At 43.3% G+C, this 20,722-nt stretch overlaps 1 protein-coding gene across 2 annotated transcripts in view; it reads right to left on the bottom strand.

Moving 5' to 3' along the window:
* Nucleotides 1-20,722, bottom strand: part of srgap2 (SLIT-ROBO Rho GTPase activating protein 2) — a 96,038-nt gene that overhangs the window by 34,081 nt on the left and 41,235 nt on the right. For both annotated transcript variants that reach the window (XM_034681211.1, XM_034681219.1), the window contains exons 2-3: nt 8,061-8,253; nt 1,003-1,165 (exon numbers count right to left, since the gene is read on the bottom strand). In XM_034681211.1, coding sequence (XP_034537102.1) covers nt 1,003-1,165; nt 8,061-8,253 — 356 coding nt within the window. The remainder of the gene's footprint in view (nt 1-1,002; nt 1,166-8,060; nt 8,254-20,722) is intronic.

The raw sequence follows: 20,722 nt of genomic DNA, 5'->3' as shown, positions 1-20,722 counted from the left end.
ATAATATGATAAAGTGCAGTGGTGAGTAGCAGAGGTAGTTTTTACATTATAAAAATAGTAGTTAAATAATACAAAAATAGAAATATGGAATTCTGCTTGGAGAATTGTTGCATTGTGTATCTACATGTATATTTACAGAGAGTATTTATCTGACAGGTCTGACACTGTTATGGTTTAGTGTTCATCAGAGTGACAGCAATCAATTATTATTATTATCATTATCATTTGCAATGTTTCAATTAAAGTAACTACTATTTTAAATTTGTTCTCTGGGGGTTGCATACAATCATATTGCTGACTGAGCGCTTTTTTCTCAAAGTGAGAAAATAGATGACTTGCTGTTTGCATAATCCTGTTGAGATTCATAGACTTTTTTGGAGCACTATAAGATGATCCACTAACACTAACACCACACCCCTGCATACAACACTGTGCAGCAAGCAAACTGTTCATTCTGGTGCTGAGGGGTCCAAAATAATCAACTTTATCTTCTTCAGTATTATAATCTATCTGTTCTTTTGATGTAAACATTACACACCCTGTGTCAGGTGGATGGGTAACCTGTTTGTTTGGTGTGTTCGCAGCAGGTTTCAGTGCTGAAAGAGTTAAATATTCGACCTCACTATGAGACTCATCATGACGAAAAATACAACAGCTGCTTATGTAAAAAGATTGTTCATTAAATGTGAACATTTTCAGAATGTATTTGGTCTTTTTTGCACTAAAACACAGAGAAAAATGTAGAGTTTTCATTATTTATAGGTTATTATTTTATGATTTTACTGGTCTGGCCCACTTTAGATCTATTTGGGCAGTATGTGGCCCCTGAACTGAAATGAGTTTGACACCCCTGGTCTAGGTAGTCACAGATCAACTCTGAGGAGCAGGTTCCTACAATCTGTATCAACCATCAGTACATAAAAGCCATGTTTTTTTAAAGAAATATGACAAATAAAACTGTTTCAGAGTTCGACTGTATGTGTGTGTGTGTGTGTGTCTTACCTTCTTGAAGAGGCGTCCTGAGTCCTCGCTGATCTGAGCGAAGCGGGGGATGATGTTGTTGAGGTAGAGGTCGGACAGAGTGGCGTGGTCGCGGCTCTCCCTCTTCACCTGCAGCAGCAGCAGGTTCCAGCAGTTCACAGGAGATAAAATGCTCTGCTCCTTCCTGCACCACACAAAGAGAAACAGAGGGTTTCAAATGTATTCACGGACCTTGGAGCATCTTTTTAGATAAATTACTATCATTAAGTCTCTTTCATCTTCTAATTCCCCCTTTTTATCCTGCTGATAGATGTTCTCACACACACACACGCACACACACATGCACACACAGGCCAACTTCATTTACAGTGAAGAGACAGGCATGCTTAAAAAAAACCACTCTTTTTAGTCTTTTCAGGAAGATGACACAAGGCTTTGGGATAAGAGGCCGGGAGAGATTTAATGCCCAGACAGATTTATTTCACAAAACAGCATCCCTCGCTTTCTTATTCTTACACACACACACACACACACAGACACACACACACACACACACACAGGGTCAGCAGGCCAGCCCAAGCAGGGGATTCAGCCAGGGTACAAAACCCAGCAGGAGGAGGCAAGACTCCCCCACAGGCACAGCTGTCGCACAGAGGAATAAAAGGGAAAAAGAAGAGATGGAAGAGAAAAAGAAAGATTGAAAGACTGGAATGATTCCACTAACAGTCTAATGGCTCAATACTGTTTCTTTGTCTTTGCTTCAAGTGCCCATAGAGCCACTACACAAATACCCTCTCAATGCCCTGCTCACAACACAACACAAGCCTTTTAAGAGTGTGTGTGCACACTGTGCACAATGTGTGAGTGTGTGTGTGTGTGTGTGTGTGTGTGTGTGTGTACAGTATGTGTTATGGATGATCCATGGATGATCTAGTGGGTAAAATGGATTATGAGTGAGTGTAAGTGGATGAAAGATGGTCTTTGTGCTGTTAAGAGCAGCTTTAACTGGATAGAGACAGCAAAGAGCTGCGAGGCATTTACCACACACACACACACACACACACACACACACACACACACACACACACACACACGCACACACACACTAATGGGGGGTCAGGAAAAGTAGAACAGTGACCCAAGCATACATAAGGTCAGACAGACAGAGAAAGTCTTTGACAGAGGGGGACAGGGTGGGGTGGTGTCTATGGGGAGGTGCGTGTGTATAACTCGAGTGTGTGCGTGTGCATGTGTGTGTGTGTTTGTGTGGGAAAGTATGGTCTGATGAGATGAGTCATCAGCAGTGATGTGATATGCTGGTACAAGCTGTCACTGGTCAGATGGTCAGATGACTAACCGAGTAAAAACAATGATGTCAAGGAAAAGACAAGAGTCCACCTCCAGCCTGGTTTTGAAAAGCCCCTTCATGTTTCATTCTAAAGTTAACGACGATCATGCGGACACACGTGTGTCTATAACTTCTTTCTGCTGTCTGTTTCCTTTCCTGCTTGTCTGCCTCGCACAATTGCACAACATTTTCGCTGCAACCAAAAACAGCAACACAGTTCCTCTATTTGCTCGAGCCGGCAGTGTCTCTTCTTCCATGTGACATGAAACCCTCTGCACACCGGTGATCGTCATGGTGATTGTACCGCAAGCACCAGGTTGACTATCAGCTAACTCTCTCTCTGACCCCTTCAGCTATCACAAGGTAAACACTGATATGTTGCCAGTTTCTCCTAAGGTCACACAGTGCATGCTGGGAATGGGGTCTCTCCTGAGGTCAGGTGGTGGCCCAGTGATTCACGTTAGAGGGAAAATGCTAAATGGTCGTTTACATTCAGGATCAAAATGCACAGCATTACACATTACAAGGCATCACTGTGGGCTGTTTTCTAAAACTGACACAGACTGAACTGTTTAAAGCTGAGCCCAAACTGAAGATCAGGTCCAGGCTGTGGATAAACCAGATGTTTGAACAAGACTTTTATCATCAGTTGATCACCACAGGGATGTGAGAAGGAACAAATTTAGCTTCATCATTTCCAATAAAAACATTTAAAGCTGGGATGATGTTTCTCATTTATTTTGTGACAATGTGACATTAATTTATGTTTTGGCATAGTTCGCCTTAATAGTGTATTGAAAGTCAGATATGTCAGGGGAAATGTATAATGACCGGGTGGTTATGCAAAACAGAATCCTGACAAGGTGAGCAGGACCCCCATCACTAAGCAGAGCAGCTCCTCAAGCTGCTCTCACATCTGTGCCCAGTAACTGTCATTGATTCTTGATGCTCAGGACCAGCCTGAGACTAGCATATTTGCTGATTTAGCATGCTAACAGTTTTGTCAGTGTCAACCATAGACTGTATAAATAATGGATGTAGTATCCGTGACGTCACCCATCTGTTCCTGAGCTGTTTTGAAGCCTATCAACGGCGGCAGCCTTATTGGAAATGTGGAAGAGGTGGGGTTTGAGCCTCCTAGCCAACAGCTATGTGTTCCTGTCTGGGAGTCAAGTCAGTCATGTCCTTATTTGGGCAAAAACTTGTGATCTTAAAGGTGACCTATTACGCTCTTTTTCATCAAAATATATTGGTCTAAGAGGTCCCCAAAACATGTCTTTAAAGTTTATTGCTCAAAAAAACACTTTGAAATCAGATTTTGGTCTGCCTGTAAACCCTTCTTTTTCAGCCCTGCTCAGAACAGGCTGTTTTCTGTGTCTGTGCCTTTAAATGAGAATGAGCTCTCTGACCACGCCCCCTCAGGAAGTGGATGTACCCTCGGCTGTCCAGCACGTTGATCTAATGTTTAAATGTTGCATGCATAGACATGGCTGCTCACATACTAGCGTTACCTTAACCCTCTGAATCTGATCCAGAATCTGATCCTGATGGAGAGGCGCCTGCAGCAGGACCTTTCTGAACCATTGGTCACAGATTTAGTGTTTCTTGTTGTTTTATTTGTCAGCATGTCGACGTGTGTCTTGGTACACAGCGACGAACATGTAGCTATGTGGCTATGCTAACTAGCGCTAGCACTGTTCCATGAAAAATAAAAATCATCCACTAGATCTTCAAATCTGCAGACGTGGGGAGTAAAACCGACCTTTGTGTTTATTAAGACAGCCAACAACTAGCATGCCTCCCTCCTAAGCTCCTTGTTAGCTCACATGTGTGCAGGGAATGAAAAACGGAGGAGAGATACTTTGAGACCGGAGGTTGCCGCTTGGTGTCAACAGGCAGAGGTGAAATGTGTCATACGCTTATCTGTCCACTGGTTTGATATCAAGTGTGTGATCAGGCTGTTCCTGGAGGTGCATATGCCTTTTAAGAATAATTTACTGTTAAGGAGTTTTGACCAATCAGAGTCAAGTATTTAACACAGCAGGGTTATAGCAGTAATGAAAGGTTTCACTGATATTTCAACTGTTTGATTGAGTTCAGATGGTGATTCTCTTTCATTCTGGTTCCTGTTATATATTGGTTTCACTTCCTGGCACATTATATCATTAAAACATGACCAAAGCTTGTCGAAAGAAAGCAGACTTGGATATTATTAGATTCATAGGATGCCATGAAACAGCAGTTTATCGTGTTTGTTTTAAGGCATAACATCTTCCCTCTCTCTTAAATCTTAATTCTTGTTTTCACTTGAGCTTGTAATAGTAGCTTTAGCAGATACTGGGCCATTATAACCACTTATAAGTGTAACACAATGCTGTATACATATCATTTTAACTTCACCATGCAGCACAATTGCATGCTGCAGTATAGACATTCTCCCTGCATGGAATTAGTTTAGCCCAGTAACAGTGATTTATTGTTTTAATACTGTCTAAAGCCCAGCTGTTTCCTAATAAATCTTAATAATGTGAAACTCCTTTGAAGTGTTTTATTGTCAGTCATTTCCAATAACTTTTACAATGCAAGTATAAAGAGCAGGTAGAGTACAGAGCAGGCTCCAATCAGATAGGCCATGCAAGATGCAAAACAGCAGTTTTCAGTTCACATACGGTCAAAGGTCCATGTGATCTCTAGCATCAGATCCTGAAAACCACACTGAACTAATCCGTTGCTGTAGCAATGTGTTGTGAAAGAGCTTATTAGCAGATACACTGACCCAGTATTTAGCATAAGGCAATGCTTTCAATTACAGTGCAACTTGTGAGGGCTTCTCCATGTGACCAAACGGCCTATCAGCCTCAGGGCACGCTCACATAAACACACACACACATATATAACACAGACACACACAATACAGTTAAACCGTGTAACCCCCACCACCACTGCAGTGCGCAGTCTGCCAAATAGCGGGAATACCAGGGGTCTCCACGGGATCAACACACACACACACACACACATAACCCTCATACCCCACGTTGCTTGGAGCGCCATCAACGCCTGGCTGTACAGAGAAACAGCCGTACACACACATGCACACATGCACACACGCACACACACACACCTACATTCAGAAACAGAAAAATACACACACACACACAACCGGAAAATAGCTGAAATTCCAGCGTGGCACCCGTGCTGAGCAGCAGCAGATGCAGGGAGAGACTGTTGGATGCACAGATGTTGGATGCTAAGCAAGGCAAAGAGAAAGAGAGAGAAAAAGAGAGAGAGAGACAGAGAGAGAGAGAGAGAAGTTAAGATTGAACTCTTGTCAGACAGCAAATAGTTTTTTTTTATTGCCTTATAACATCTTGATAGACGTGAACGTTCCTGCTAACGCTGCTGCAGAAGCTGCTGACCTGCTCAACTACATATTTGATTCCCTGTCCTTTGCCCTCCCCTTTTCATTTGCTCTTTTTCCCTCTCCCCCAATACACAATACAAAACACAACACACACAATCTGCAACTGTCTCAGTATTGATCTAAGCTGGAGGGTGTGTGTGCGTGTGTGTGTGTGTGTGTGTTGTAGATGTGTGCGTGTGAGTTGGGGGTATGTCCTCTAGGTTGGGATTGGGTTTCATTTAGTGAACCTATCGATCCCTTTTAGTCTGTGGCTGTGCATGCGTGTGAGTGCGTGTGCGTGCGTGTGTGTGTGTGCGTGTGTGTGTGTGTGTGTGAGATAGCATGGATTTGGGTTTGCCCCCTGGCAGAGAAATAAATGCTTTGGTAAACAGTTGGATGCAAAACAAAGAACAAGGACAGTTCAAGGGGATAATAAGGAAGGTGGCCATAAAGGAGGTCATGGTGAACAGGAAGTCAGAGAGAGAAAGATGACGAGCGGGGCTGGAAAGTTTTGGCCCTTGAGGGGAAAATCCAGCTCGACATCAGTGAGTGTTTCCTATGCAACAGAGAGTTCCCAAGAACATAAAGAAAAGTACATTTTAATAATGAACAACAAGTTTCCCCAAATTTTCCTTTCATAAATAACCTGTAAAACAAACGTGACTTTTAAGCAACCTTAATGTAATGAGACTTTAAGCTCCTAAGATGAGACGTGATGAAACTACACAGTTCCCCTTCTTTATTTTGTTAAATCATCATGAAAACATAAAATCTTATTCTATGTCACTTTGTTGTGACAGAAAGTGAAAACATATCACAAAAAGGTAGAGTTTAACCCTGTTAGATGCTTATTTCTATTCAACTTTATACAAGAGTGTCTAGCAACCTAAATGCATAGGGGTCTTCATCATGTAAGCTGCATGATAGTTGAGGTATGTTTTCTCCAAATGGGGCTTTCTTATTTAATCACTATTCTGAAGAGAAAGCTATAACTGCTGCACAGCTGTCCTACATATCCCAACACACTTTCTGCAGCTACTCCTGTCCCCATGGGTTCTTTGAAAAAACACAAAAGTGAGGTAATGATGTATTAATGATCCTGCAATAATGATCACATAGCCTTACAGTCCCTTTAGATCAGCAGAACACATTAATCACTAAACATATTTACATCAAAAGGGTGTTGCCAGCTCTTTCAACACTGTTCTGCTACAGCTACACCTGTGTTTTCTTACACAAAGCCTCTTCACGAGACACTCCTCTAAAGGGTACTCAAAGATGGTGGATCCTGGTCTCTGGCGTGAAGGCACAGGAGCAAGGGTATACATTGGTGGTATAATTAGCTAAAACCGAAGTACCCTCAGGCTTCATTTACATGCAGTAGCTTCATTTAAAATTTGAGTTTTAAGTGTATGATTAGCTTAGCGAGCAGTTCAGGGAATCTTTACCCACGGAGGGACAGACCGCTCTGTGAGAGTGAGAAACGCCAGATAAATTATACAAGAACACACCCTGCTGCTAAAGCTGATGAGCTCCGGTGTGTTATTTGTGTGCTTGTGATGAATCAATGAGAGGATAAGAGAGGGAGACATAGATGCAGATGGATAGAGAGACAGAAAGAGAGAGGGAGAGAGAGAGAGAGAGAGAGAGAGAGAGAGAGAGAGAGAGAGAGAGAGAGAGAGAGAGAGAGAGAGAGAGAGAGAGAGAGAGAGAGAGAGAGAAAGATTAGCCATCTTTGGAGACAGAGAGAGAGAGAGAGAGAATCCCTGTATGGGCAAGGTTGTACACCCAGCAAGGCATGGCAAGATAGTCCATGCACAAAATCACCACCTGGCCATACTGGCAGGATTTGTGCACACACACACACACACACACACACACACACACACACACACACACACACACACACACACACACACACACACACACACACACACACACACACACACATAGATCTCTATGACCTTACTGGTAATAGAAACAAGAAACATTATGAACTCTAAAAGCTATTAGTAAGTGGATTTTTCCCCTGATAAAACAGGGAAGTACTAAATGATGTAAATCTGTATTTTAAAGACTGACAGGCTAATCCTGTTGTCACGAACCTCGACCACCCTTCTGTTTCATTTCTTTGCATGTGTCTACTTCTCTTTTCTCAGAAAGGAGGTCAACACTCATCAGCACTGAACACTGTTGAAAGGGTGAAAGACTTTTCTCTCTTTAACGTCACTGTGAATTAAAAATATCCCCAAATAACCCTCAACCTAGAAACTACACGCATAAAGTCAGTATGCTGCCCACTGTTGTCATGTTTTGTTGTGTCTCCCATACTTGAGTAGGTGGTCCTTGGTGCTGCGCGTCTTAGTGAGGAACCTCTCAGCCAGCTTCTCAAGGTTGCGGCTGTAGTCCACCTCGATCTCTGCCTTCTTTCTGAAGAAGTCCTGCAGGTCCTGCAGCAGCTGCACCCTCAGCTCGCACTGCTGGTCCAGACACTTGAGCTGCTCCACCAGCTGGGCGCGGATCTCTGCAGGGGAACAGGGAGAGAGAAGAGACAGAGTTGAGTCAAACATCCTTCCAAACTTTATTATTTTGAACACAAGCCAAGTGTAATTAGCGCATGGGGAGGGGGGGGGGGGGGGGGGGGGGGGTCACAAAGGACAGTCTACACAGAGTGTTTTGAAGCCTACACCTCTAAAATCAAAAGGCATGTTTTTCTAAAATAATGTGAAGCACATGCAATTCTGCCTGCATACATTAGTGTTCACACAGTGCAGTGTTGTCTTAAAAATGCGTTCCACAGCAATGTGTCAGAAAGGCTAAAGCAGTTTCCCCTATACAGCTGATGTGGATGGAGTCCAGATCAAGTGAAACACCTGGCAGAGCTCAAACCTTTCAGCTCGAGGAATTGGCCGAAATCCATCCCTACTCCCACCGGTCTGTGAAGCACAAACTGCTGTGTGTGCGTGTGTCTCATGTTATCAATAGTGTGTAAGCGCTGTGTATCAGCTCTCCTCGTCCGCACACATCCAAGACATCTCCAGAGGCAGTCATTTATCACCGCTTATCACTTTTCATTTTCCTCCTGCCTCCTTCTCCCTCTCCCTCCCTCCATGCTGCTCTCCAGTCTGGCCTCAAATTAATAGAGTGCACTCAGCGCAGACACACTCACAAACCACATTCAATCACCGGTTACAAGAAAGTCCTCTGGAGAGTCCGGCCCAATGCAGTTACTTTGGACTGGGACGCACAATGCAACGCGAGCGCACATCTAACACACACCCTATGACACACAAACACACACACACATATGATGATGATAAGCTGGATCAGTGCTGACAGCTGACAGATTAATGCTATGCTCTCATAGCTGCCTGTCAATGCTGAGCAGGCTTCACATGCACCCTGTTACAGAGTTGACAAACAACACACACACACACACACACACACACACACACACACACACTTCTCCTGCTGCTGTCTTACCTTTACAGCGCTGTCCGTAGAGAAAGCGGATGGTTTTGTCTTCCATTCTGGCCTCTCACACTCATACTCATTCAAACACACACACTCTTAGACCGGCAGCTAGTCAGCGTCCGTCCGTTCAGCCAGCTGACAGCGACTGTTGATGCTGCCTTTGTGTTCAACAGCTGAGAGAGCAGTTTCTCGTCACCACAAAGAGAAGTGGGATATCTAAATCTGTCTGTGACCCCCCCTCCCCTCTCGTCTCCCACTTCTCTCTCCCTTGCTCGTAAACACAGACCTAAACAATTTGCCACTAGCTGGCGGCTGCATGCAATCACAGTCATTCTTCACAAATTAAAAGGCCAGAGCAGAGGAGGAGGAGTTTTGTGGCGTTATGACACCACAGCACAAACACTCACATACGCAACAAATGAATGCATACACATACACACACACACACAGACACAGACTGTGTCTACGCTAATGACCTGGTGTGAGTATTTGCTTTTACAACATGTGTTATTGACTCGTGGTCTGTGCGTGTGTGTGTGCGTGTGTGTGTGTGTTTGAGATTTCTTCATCCCCCAGTGAAGTCAGTGATGGGCAAGTGAGTCAGTGTCCCGGCTGCGACATAAAACCTTAAGATGGCAGCCCTTTGTAATTAGCCGACAAATCAACACAACACACACACCACATGCACACACACACACACACACACTACAACAGAAAACAAGCAACCATGAAGAGCTTAAGAAGGTGACACAAAATGTGAGGCAATCTGTATGATGGAAGCTTGACACTGACTGTCTCATCCATGTGACCCCCAATATTTAGAAAACAGATTAAATCAGGATAAATTAATTTAACAGGACACTCACTATATTCACATGGCTGCCATTTATATGTATATGTACATATATGTGTGTATATATGTATATATATGTATACTGTTTAACTAGTTTCTTTTTTTTGTACCATTCTTATAATTTAAGGGTCTGTTTCTTGTGTTCAATGCTGCTCATACATGCCTTAAATTGCCCCCAGGGACAAATAAAGTTTTTTTAATTGAGTTGAATTTTTCTCTGTTATCATGCTAAATGCTAACAGTGTCAAACTGTTGTTTTCAAGGTTGCCGTGAAGTTAAAGCTACAGATTTGACACCCACTAGCTACCATGACATGTCTCTGTTCATAATTTGACACAGAGTGGTCTAGACCTCCTATGTTTGTAAAAGCATCCTGAGGTAACGTTTGTTGTGATTTGGCGCTATACAAATAAAGATTGATTGATTGATTAGTTGATGACGCAGCAGCTAATGTTTGCTATCAACCACTTTCTGGCTAGCTTAACAGTTTGCAATACAATACACAATAGGCATAAATTCCAAGCTTGGTTGTGTTAGCTTCTGCACATTTAGTGCCTACGCTTGCTAGCTAGGTCAGCTATGCTAAGCAAGATATAAAACTAATGGCTAACATAATTGTTGGAGAGTAAATCTGGTCTTATCCCTCATGCTGTCCAACACATCAAACAGAGCTAGTTGCTTGAATGCTAACTTTAGCTCTTATCTGACAGTAGCTAGCAGGTGATCTAATATGTTGTTCTGCTTTCAAATTTAACATCCAGATTTTTACTATCAATTGTGATTTTAGTTGCTGTTCAATAAGGACATGGTAAAAATAACAACAGAGGAAAATCTGTTCTGCCTCAAACACAGGTGTGGTCTTATTGACGTCACCCCTTGGTAACTTAAGAGTCACTATAAAAACCAAAGATGTTGGGCTGCCTTTTTAAAAATCCTTACTTCAACCAGCATATGGGTAAAATAGAAGGCAGTTAAAAGGTGGCACTGACACCATAGCAGCCTAACTGCCTGATAAACAGCTACAATGCACCCCCCTGTCAATCATCTCAGCCACACACCCTGTATAGTTGTTCCCCCCTAAAAAGAGCTTTAGAGACCAAAACAGTTTGGGTTTTTTAACACGCTGTAGACATTTTTAGTTCTACTGTAGAAATGATCTGATTTTAATATGCGCTCTGATGGGTTTCTGTGGCTTTTGGAGCCAGCCTCTCTAGTGCATATGTCACTAACTGGGGGACCAGGGTTCGGGTCTGGACAGAGAAGCAGTCCCATATGGACCCGGACCTAAAGCCAAAAGAGAAGTTCTGATTTAAAATCTGACGGGCGCTTCTATTTTAACCGGGGCAGCTTTTTAACCCACTCAGATCTGAAGGGAGTCCTGAATGATTGGGACCCCTGACTGGCACCAGTTTGGGAGTTTAGTTTAACACCTCAGAGAGTGTTTATTGATTTAAGCATGTCATATTTTAACCTCTGATTTAAATTGAACTCCTTAGTTTTAAAGAGATCTCAAGAAAAATAACTTCAAATTTTACATATATCAATAAGTTTGTGTTTCCTTTTTCAGAATTTAATTTCCAGCACAAATGGTCAACATATTCACTAGAATGCAGGAATTAAGTTTTAGATCCTCAAAATTCCCTGGGGGAGGACCCACAGACCCCCCCTCTGCCTCAATATGTTTACATTAATCCTAAATTTTGGGTATAAGGTTTGAAAGGGCCTCGCTCCTGCCCCTTTTAGCAGCCAGAGTACACCACTGATCACTTATTATATTCAATCCTGTGTGATCAAAATAAGTGCATGTGATTAAATGCAAGTGTGATAAGGTCCATGTCATAAAAAATCTAACTCCTGACACTCAAAGTTGGCAACCCTGGTTTAAATATTTAAGTTTTTGAATTGAACTGAATTCACTTAAGTTGACAGTCAGGTATTGATCACATGCACATAGAGTATATCACACTAAATAGTTAGACATTATGATCTTTCGGACCTTTGCTTCAAGAAATCTTTCCTAACTGGACCTCTTGCAGTTTTAGTTGAATACCCCTGCTCTAGTGGATACTTGAGGAACTTCAGTTTTTTGCTCTTCTGCACTGGCTCCATTTTTCACCATCAGAGGTTGCTGCTTTGCATCAAACCATTCCTGGACAACCAACAGTCATAACATCAAGGTCTCTCAGTCCCAAGTCAACCTCCTGCTCCTACCACTTAGCACTATCCCTACGTTTTGCACATCCACATCTGAGGGCAGGATGTCCCGATTCTTGACCACGTGTGAGGGCTACATGGCCCTTCAAACAGAGATTTGTTAGAGGCGTGCTTCAAACAGAATGCTATGCTCTCTGTATTATTTTAGTCTGATGTATTACAGCCCTGTTCTTTCTTTGAACAAGCATTAAACATATTGACAGCATGCTGATGTCTCTGAGTAACTAGCTAACAAGTTAAGCTTGTGACTGTTTACTTAAATGCTGTCGACAACTACTGATGACATATCAGAGTCTTGAAGGGTTGTCCTATTTTGGTAAGATATCACTTGAAAATGAGGGGTATGGGTACAAATTAGAAATAGTATTGATCGCAGGAGTTGTACAGGCAGCATGTTACATTTACATCCATGAGCTTCTTACACAATACTTTGTTAATATTGGGATATTACCAGAGGGATTTTAAATTAAGACATTGTTGTACTTAAAAGGAGAGGAGTGTTTGCTGTAAGACAGGAAAAGGGGAGAAATACCATAGAGAAAGATTGATGCTGGTCTTTCTTTAGGCCTCATCCCTCTGTAACGCTCATCATCCCATCGAGCCAGCATGAAGTGGGATGTGAACTGAAAGGTTCACGCCTCCAAACCCACCCTCCTCCAGACCAGTCACATTTTCCAGGCGGATGAGAGCAGGTCTTGTAATCTGGCTCTGGGATTCTACTCTCTGATGCTCTCGTTTCTTTTTCATCCTCCTCCTCCTACTCTGTCTGTAGAGCTGAGGGCTGTCTGGCTCTGTCGACACAAGCCTTTCCCATATGCTTCTATACTTGCAGTCTCCTTTTCCTGCATAACAACCTATCTACCTTTGATTTTGGTGGTCCTTTTTCCTTTAAGATGTTTGATTCTCTCCTGTTTCAGCTTTACCCAGACACAGGTCCCACCTGTTGGATGTTTTGGCACTAAGCGTGCATGCGTAGGTGGAATTAAGTGTGCACATATACCCTCCTTATGTCTGGCTCTTTATATGGACAAAATATGAGATTGAAATGGCAGACATTCGTGCAGTCCCAAGTCTTTGTCTGTTTCAAAACATTTCACCCATACCTGCCCCTCTTCAGCATCCATTATTGATTTGTTTGCTTCGTCTGACCCAGAAAACTGAAGACTAAAACTGAGAGAGATGTTGGATGGAGACAGTGTAACCACACTATAATAGCATCACCATCATGATCAATGCCTGCAGTTAATTTGGCTGCAGGCAAAGGCTGAAGACAGGGTCGGACTCAGGCGTGTTGGCGCATATAAATGTGTGTTTGGGTGTTCAGACGGGAATAAAGCTAGAAAGGGAAATAAAATTGCAGCGAAAAAACACCGTCAGCTTTGGTCTGTTCAGCTGGAAGCTGACAGAAATGATGGTGGTCCTGGAAGCTGGCCTAGATACAAGAACCACACATACTGCTGCGAGCACTTATTATACCTGGAAACACCCTGGGCTATTGGCATAACACACACGCACACGGACAGCCCTGTGACACCCATGAGTCCAAGCTGTCGCCTTGAGCTGTTTTGACGGCAGCTCAGCTTTGAAAAGCCCCACCCCAGATCTGTCCTCCTCAATATATTGACACGCCTGGGGATACACACACACTAACACACACGTGGCAGATGTTCACAAGTGGATGTGATGGGTGTTTGAGACAAGGTCTGAACTGGCTGGAGAGGAAGAGCGAGGGAGGAGATGAATAACAGAGGACCAAAGTGGACACAGATGACTGGTTTGTTAATTTAAGGGATAACTGCTGTGTTAAGTCTCATTTCACAGGTTTTGACTGTGATACCTGTGTCCCAATACAGCAAGGACTCCCAAAGATACTGAGTACTACAGAATAAAAAAGTGAAATATCTAATCAATAAAAAGATGTCAAGTACACCCAGACGTCAATATTATCTGCAATCTTCAATACAAAGCAAACAAAAGTTATATGCTAATGGTGGAAGATGCTCTGTGAAGTGCCAATCAGTATTAATTAATCCCACCCATACGCATTCACACAGAGCTAGAGCTATGACACCAGGAGCAATTGTGCCTAAAGACACTTTGTCATGTGGACCACAGGGCTGGAATCGAACCACAAGCCTTCCACTTGAGAGTTTTGAATTTCCCTCCAGGATAAAAAGAGTGCTTCTGATTTTCAGACAACCCACTCTACCACTGAGCCACAATTTCCCACTCATACCCACTCAGTGTGGATAGCAGAGAAACAATGCATGAGTAAATTTAACCCGCTATCACAATATTTTCTCTTCTCTACCCATTTCAGTTGTGTTTTGTTATTCTGCTGTGTGTGAAAGAGTCATAAATCATATCTCTGGGGTTCTTATTTTTGAGTTTGCCTCAAAATGAAGGGGTTAACATATCTCAGATTAACCATTAACAAACTTGTACTGATGTCCAGGTTAGACCACATGTTAAAAACAACATGATTACAGCCTGAACCAGCAGATGTAGGGTTTTGGGACCCACTGGCCTGCAAAATCGATTGCTTTATCCTGTGTTTTGTGTCATAGTGAACGACAATCAAAACCACATCCAGGGTGACTCCCGACCTCCCAACAGGAAGCGTGTTTGATTTTTCTTTCCACCTTCTACATTGTGTTCTGTCTGGTCAGTGACATTGACCCAATGACAGCACAGAGCACTCTGCACGGGGGCAAAAGTCACATGTTGTTTACAGTCTTCTTTCCAGGTGTCATCTAGCCCAGTCCCTCTTCCATCCAACGTCATCACATCGGTCGTGATGATTGGTCAGGTAGCACCTAATTTGTGGGTCTGTGATTGCTTGATCTGACACGGTGACTATATTAGAAGACAATAAGATAGTGAACTCCATAATTTCTCTATTCCCATTGTCCCTCTTCCCCTCCCCTCAGGTTAAGAGTCTGGGTGTCATCCTCGACAGCACCCTCTCCTTCACCTCCCATATCAACCACGTCACCCCGTCCGCCTACTTTCACCTCCGCAATATTAACCGTCTCCGTCCTTCACTCACTCCCCACTCCACTGCCATTCTTGTTCACAGCCTCGTCACCTCCCGTTCGGACTAGTGCAACTCCCTTCTGTTTGGTCTTCCCCACAAAACCCTCCATAAACTTCAACTGGTTCAAAACTCAGCCGCCCGTATCATCACACGCGCCGCCTCCTTCCACCACATCACACCCATCCTGCAACAGCTCCACTGGCTCCCCATCACACCCCGGATCAACTACAAAATACTTCTCCTCGCCTTCAAATCCATACACAACCTCGCCCCTCCATATCTCTCTGACCTCCTCCATACTGCCACACCCGTCCGCACCCTCAGATCCTCCTCCTCCACCCACCTCACTGTCCCCCCTGCTCGCCTTGTTACCATGGGGAGCAGAGCCTTCAGCCGCCCTGCTCCCCAGCTCTGGAACTCTCTCCCACCTGACCTCCGCAACAATGACTCACTCCCACATTTTAAATCCAAACTCAAAACTCATCTGTTTAAACTGGCTTACTCCATCTGACCACAACTCCACTGTCCATTCACTTAAAACTTTTTAAACTGCGTTTTATTTCCTGTTTGCTATTTAAACTCTGTTTGTTTTTAATGTTGTAAGGTGACCTTGAGTGCCAAGAAAGGCACCTATAAATAAAATGCATTATTATTATTATTATGAAGCTTAACCTTGGCATTTCTAGATTTTCAATATTTTGGTTGTGTTCCCAGCTTTCATGACTTCTGTTAAGTAAAGTTGAATCCAAAGTGATAGTAGCAGTGGTCAAAACCAAGCGTATGAGAACCTGGCTGTAAAAAAAAAAAGGATAATCTCTAAATGCAAGCCTCTCTGCCAGCATTTGCTGTGAGTGCCCACAACCTGTGCCAGGTAATCAGCGAACACAGCATGAACAGACACACTCAGCCTCTGTCAACAAATAACTCTCGTTCTAAGAAACCCTAGACATCCAACCAGGAGATGTAGCTACCGGCGAGGTCGACTCTTACCTGTTCTGTTTGTGTTTCAGTGTGTGTGTGTGTTTGAGCAGGCATGCACGCTGTGTTTATGCAGTGAGGCCTGGTCTTTGTTGCTCCGGGGGCTGATACTGCAGCATAGAGCAGAGCAGAGGAGAAAGGGGGGGTAATGGTTTTGAGTTGTACCACTGTGAGCTCATACTATTGTCCTCAGAAGAATGAAAGAAGAAAGAAGCAGTAAGAAAAGAACAGAAAGCAGTTTATAGAGAAGGAGGGGTGGTGTGTGTAGGGGGGGGGGGGGCACTGCGTCACAGTGAATAATATGTCCATTCATCCACTACACACAGGAAAAGAGGACAGAGAGACAGGAAGTCAGTCGGACCGGTTCGTTGCCAGTGGGGAGCACACGGGAGGGGAGGGTTGTACTAAAACAACCACAGGAAGCACATGTGTGAGTGTAGAGACTGACTGCAGCAGGATGGGGGGTTGGACTGAGGTGTGTGTGTGTGTGTGTGTGTGTGTGTGTGTGTGTGTGTGTGTGTGTGTGTGAGTGTGAGTGTGTCTTTCTGCAACAGAGAGGGCCTGAAGAAAAACAGGCAGCTGTAAGGGTTCACTGATATAACCCTCCGAACCTGAAACCAGGCAGGAAAAGAGGGAAGAGAGACTGACAGAGAGAAAAACTGGGCCAGGGGTTCGCAGGTTGAAGGGGGGGGGCAAGCAGTGTGTGTTTGTGTGTGTGTGTGTGTGTGTGTGTGTGTGTTTGAGCAGATGGCGGGGCTACGAGGAGTGATTTTTAAGGCCGCTGAACGGGTAGTCCTCAGGTTGAAGGTAGTTTATCCTAATGAGATTCTTCAGCAGGGTGGATTCTATTAGTTCCAGACATGCTTGATACTACTTCACTATACACACACACATGCGCGCACACACGCACACACACACACACACACACACACACACACTTCATGCTCACACAAGTGTTCACAGGCGAGTAGAGGAAAAGATAGAATTACAGTACAGTAAGTGTTGGAGGGAAAACTATTGCAGGAATGGAAAGATTCCAGTCAATGTCTTTTCCTTGGGTCTGGGCTTTCCTGTGAAAACAAACACAAACGCACACACACACATGGGGACACACACTCGCACTAAAACTTATAGAGGTATTTCCTCCCTCACCCAGTTTCTGAAACCTTTAGGAAAAGCAGTGTCGTCCTAAGAAGGCAAGTTAACGAGCTTAGTGACTTTTAGACATGGAAAACACGACTGGAGCCAAACCGCTGCAGACCTGCTCTGCGCGGCTGGGGAGGGAGGAGAGAGAGAGACAGAAAGCAGACAGACAGGCAGGCAGAGAGACAAGCAGAGGATGTGAAGGGAGTAAAAGCTACTTCATGCTGGACTGGAGCATGAATAAGTAAAGAACAGGGGCAGATTTTAGAGGTTGGAAGTTATTTGTGTCTCTTTGGTACTTTGTAAATTTCAATTCTGACCTCACTTTATCACGGAGAGCTGAGTACTGAAGGATCATCACCTGACCTCTCACATGCAAAGACACACAACCAAACAAACAAACACATATTTAAAGAAACAAACACTCTGCATGCAGTAATTCAGCCACTGTTGGCCCAGGGAAATGGGTTACAAAAATAGGAGGCTAAAATGTGAACTTTCAGGAAATATTTCCTGACAAGATCTGCAAGCCAATCATAAACAATGAATGAGAAAAATTTTCGCTAAAGTATAATCCTTCCCAGAAGGAAGTGGTTTAGACATTTTGGTTGTTTATTTTCTTTCTTGCAGCAAGATAGACGAGAAGGAAGTTTGACTTTCTGGGTGGCTGTGGCTCAGTGGGTGGAGTCGGTCATCTATCAATTGGAAGGTTGCCGAAGTGTCCTTGAGCAAGACACTGAACCCCGAATTGCTCCCTCTGTTGTTCAGAGAGAGAGAATGTGAACGAATGAGATCAACTAACACTGATGGTCCCTCACTATAGCAGCCTCTGCCATCAGTGAGTGAATGGGCATGAATGGGTGAATGTGACGAGTTGTGTAAAAGTGCTTTAAGTGGTCAGAAAGACTAGAAAAGCGCTTTATAAGTACAAGTCCATTTACCATTTACTTTCAAAGTATTCTCAAAAGACAGGAAACTGAGAAACTGTTTCCCTTGATGGATGGTGCATCATCACATCTAAAAGTGAAGCCAAAAAAAATGCTGACATACTGCATTGGTGACATCATGATGCCAGCAAATTTGTCATCCCACACTTAAGCTTACAATACCAGTGCAGTCCTCAGTATAACAGATTCTTGTGTCATTCTGAAGTGAACATAGGGTTGGGCGATATGGAAGATTATGTGATAAATATCAAATCATTATTTCATTTAAATTGAAATGCAGATTTATGGTCCTGGGTGAAGTTGAAGAAACCAGACAGTTTGTTAGTTTGTATCTGGATTTAGTTGTCTGATGAACTTCATGAATCCATCACTTCTGATGGTGGTAACAGGAAGCAGGTCTTTTGTGTAAAATTAGATTTTTGTGAAGTTTTATTTTTCTCAGATTGAGGTTATTTGCATAATTGGATTTACATTTACAACAGCTATATATCCAATTGTATTCTGTGTATCAGTTTAGTAGAGTATTGTTTTGAGTTGTGCTCTCCCCTTTAAGATTACTAAGGGTTACAGGCGGAGTGATATTGATTCCCACAGTACAGTGAATGCATCACGCTCGTTCGGTGCTCCGTTGTGTTACATCAAGGTGGACATTAAACGTGTCTGAAATGCACAGTAGAAGTTGTTTCTGTGTTCTTCCTTTACCCACATCCTGTAAGTAAATTTAATTCCACACAGTGTCAGACTAACCACTCGCTGTCTCTTGTCTCAGCTGTGTTAGCATCCAGCTCTGAACGTCTTTAAGCCCCACCCCTCTCACACGATGACCTGATTGGCTGTTCAATGCATAGACTGTATAAAATATGGACGTATAGCCGTGACGTCACCCATCTGTTTCTGAAGAGACAAATCATCGGCGGCAGCCATATTAATAATAATAATAATAATAATGCATTTTATTTATAGGCGCCTTTCTTGACACTCAAGGTCACCTTACAACATTAAAAACAAACAGAGTTTAAATAACAAACAGTAAACAAAACACAATTTAAAAAGTTTTAAGTGAATGGACTGTGGAGTTGTGGTCAGATGGAGTAAGCCAGTCTAAACAGATGAGTTTTGAGTTTGGATTTAAAATGTGGGAGTGAGTCGGTTTTAGGGAGGTCAGGTGGGAAAGAGTTCCAGAGCTGGGGGGTATAGCGGCTGAAGGCTCTGCTCCCCATGGTAACAAGGCAAGCAGGGGGTACAGTGAGGTGGATAGAGGAAGAGGATCTGAGGGTGCAGATGGTGTGTGGCAGTATGGAGGAGGTCAGAGAGATATGGAGGGGCGAGGTTGTGTATGGATTTGAAGGTGAGGAGAAGCATATTGCTTCTGTCGAGCCAGTGTGACGTAAAGAGGCGGAGTTTGAGCCTTCTAGCCAACAGCTACAGTGTTCCCACAGGCAGCTGAGCCTCTCATTGGAAGACTCGTAATCTCAATATCTTAGAAATTGCCGCGTTACAAGAAAATTCACCCCCCTCACAGTGAGAGCACATCGAGAAATGAGCTATCCAGACTACACTTGTCTTTTGTACCAGGCTGTAAACATGTTTATTTCTGCTGTAAAGATCAGCTTTTTCCCATTCATGTGTATGTGACTTCTGGTACTTCCGGATCCAGCCTCAAGTGGATCCTCGATGAACTGCAGCTTTTAACACTTCCACATTGGACTCATATTTTTAGACCGGAGGTTGCCGCTTGGTCAGCAACTAGCCTTTCAAGCTCATTAGCGCCCCCCCTCCCCTCCATTGGAAGTGTAATTACATGTTTATTTATATCAAATTTTTATCAAAATGTTTTATATTTATATCAAGAAAAATCATATCGCGATAATTATTGTTATCCAATTATCGCCCAGCCCTAAGTGAACATTTCAGTCAAAGTAAGTTCAATGACTCTTGTGTGAGTCACTGTTTCTCGTCTACACTGCTAATCTGGTGCAACCATCACCGCAAGAGCTGCATTTGTCCATAGAGCTGTCAATCATGGCATTATACTCCATTTTTAGCATCAAACAACAAATTGATACTTAACTTCTCCAAAAAAAAGGACACACTGGAATAACTGGGTATCACTAAAACCAACTACGATGGCAGAAACCATGTTTGAGAGAAACTTTCAATGTGTATTTCACCATTACAGTTTGACACGTCTCGCTCCTACTAACGGAGGGGAGTGGATTTATGACTATCCTGCAGCTAAGTCAGTGGAGGGAACACCATGTGTTTTTGCTTCACTTTAGAGACGTGTCATGTCATCTATCTTTTAAACAGTTCTGCCAAAGGAATCTGTAAAGCTAGCAAGTCGATG

Source organism: Notolabrus celidotus, chromosome 1 (assembly GCF_009762535.1).
Source record: "Notolabrus celidotus isolate fNotCel1 chromosome 1, fNotCel1.pri, whole genome shotgun sequence".
Taxonomy (NCBI): domain Eukaryota; kingdom Metazoa; phylum Chordata; class Actinopteri; order Labriformes; family Labridae; genus Notolabrus; species Notolabrus celidotus.
Note: the sequence above shows the minus strand (reverse complement) of the source record. Positions and strands in the feature narration are given on the sequence as shown.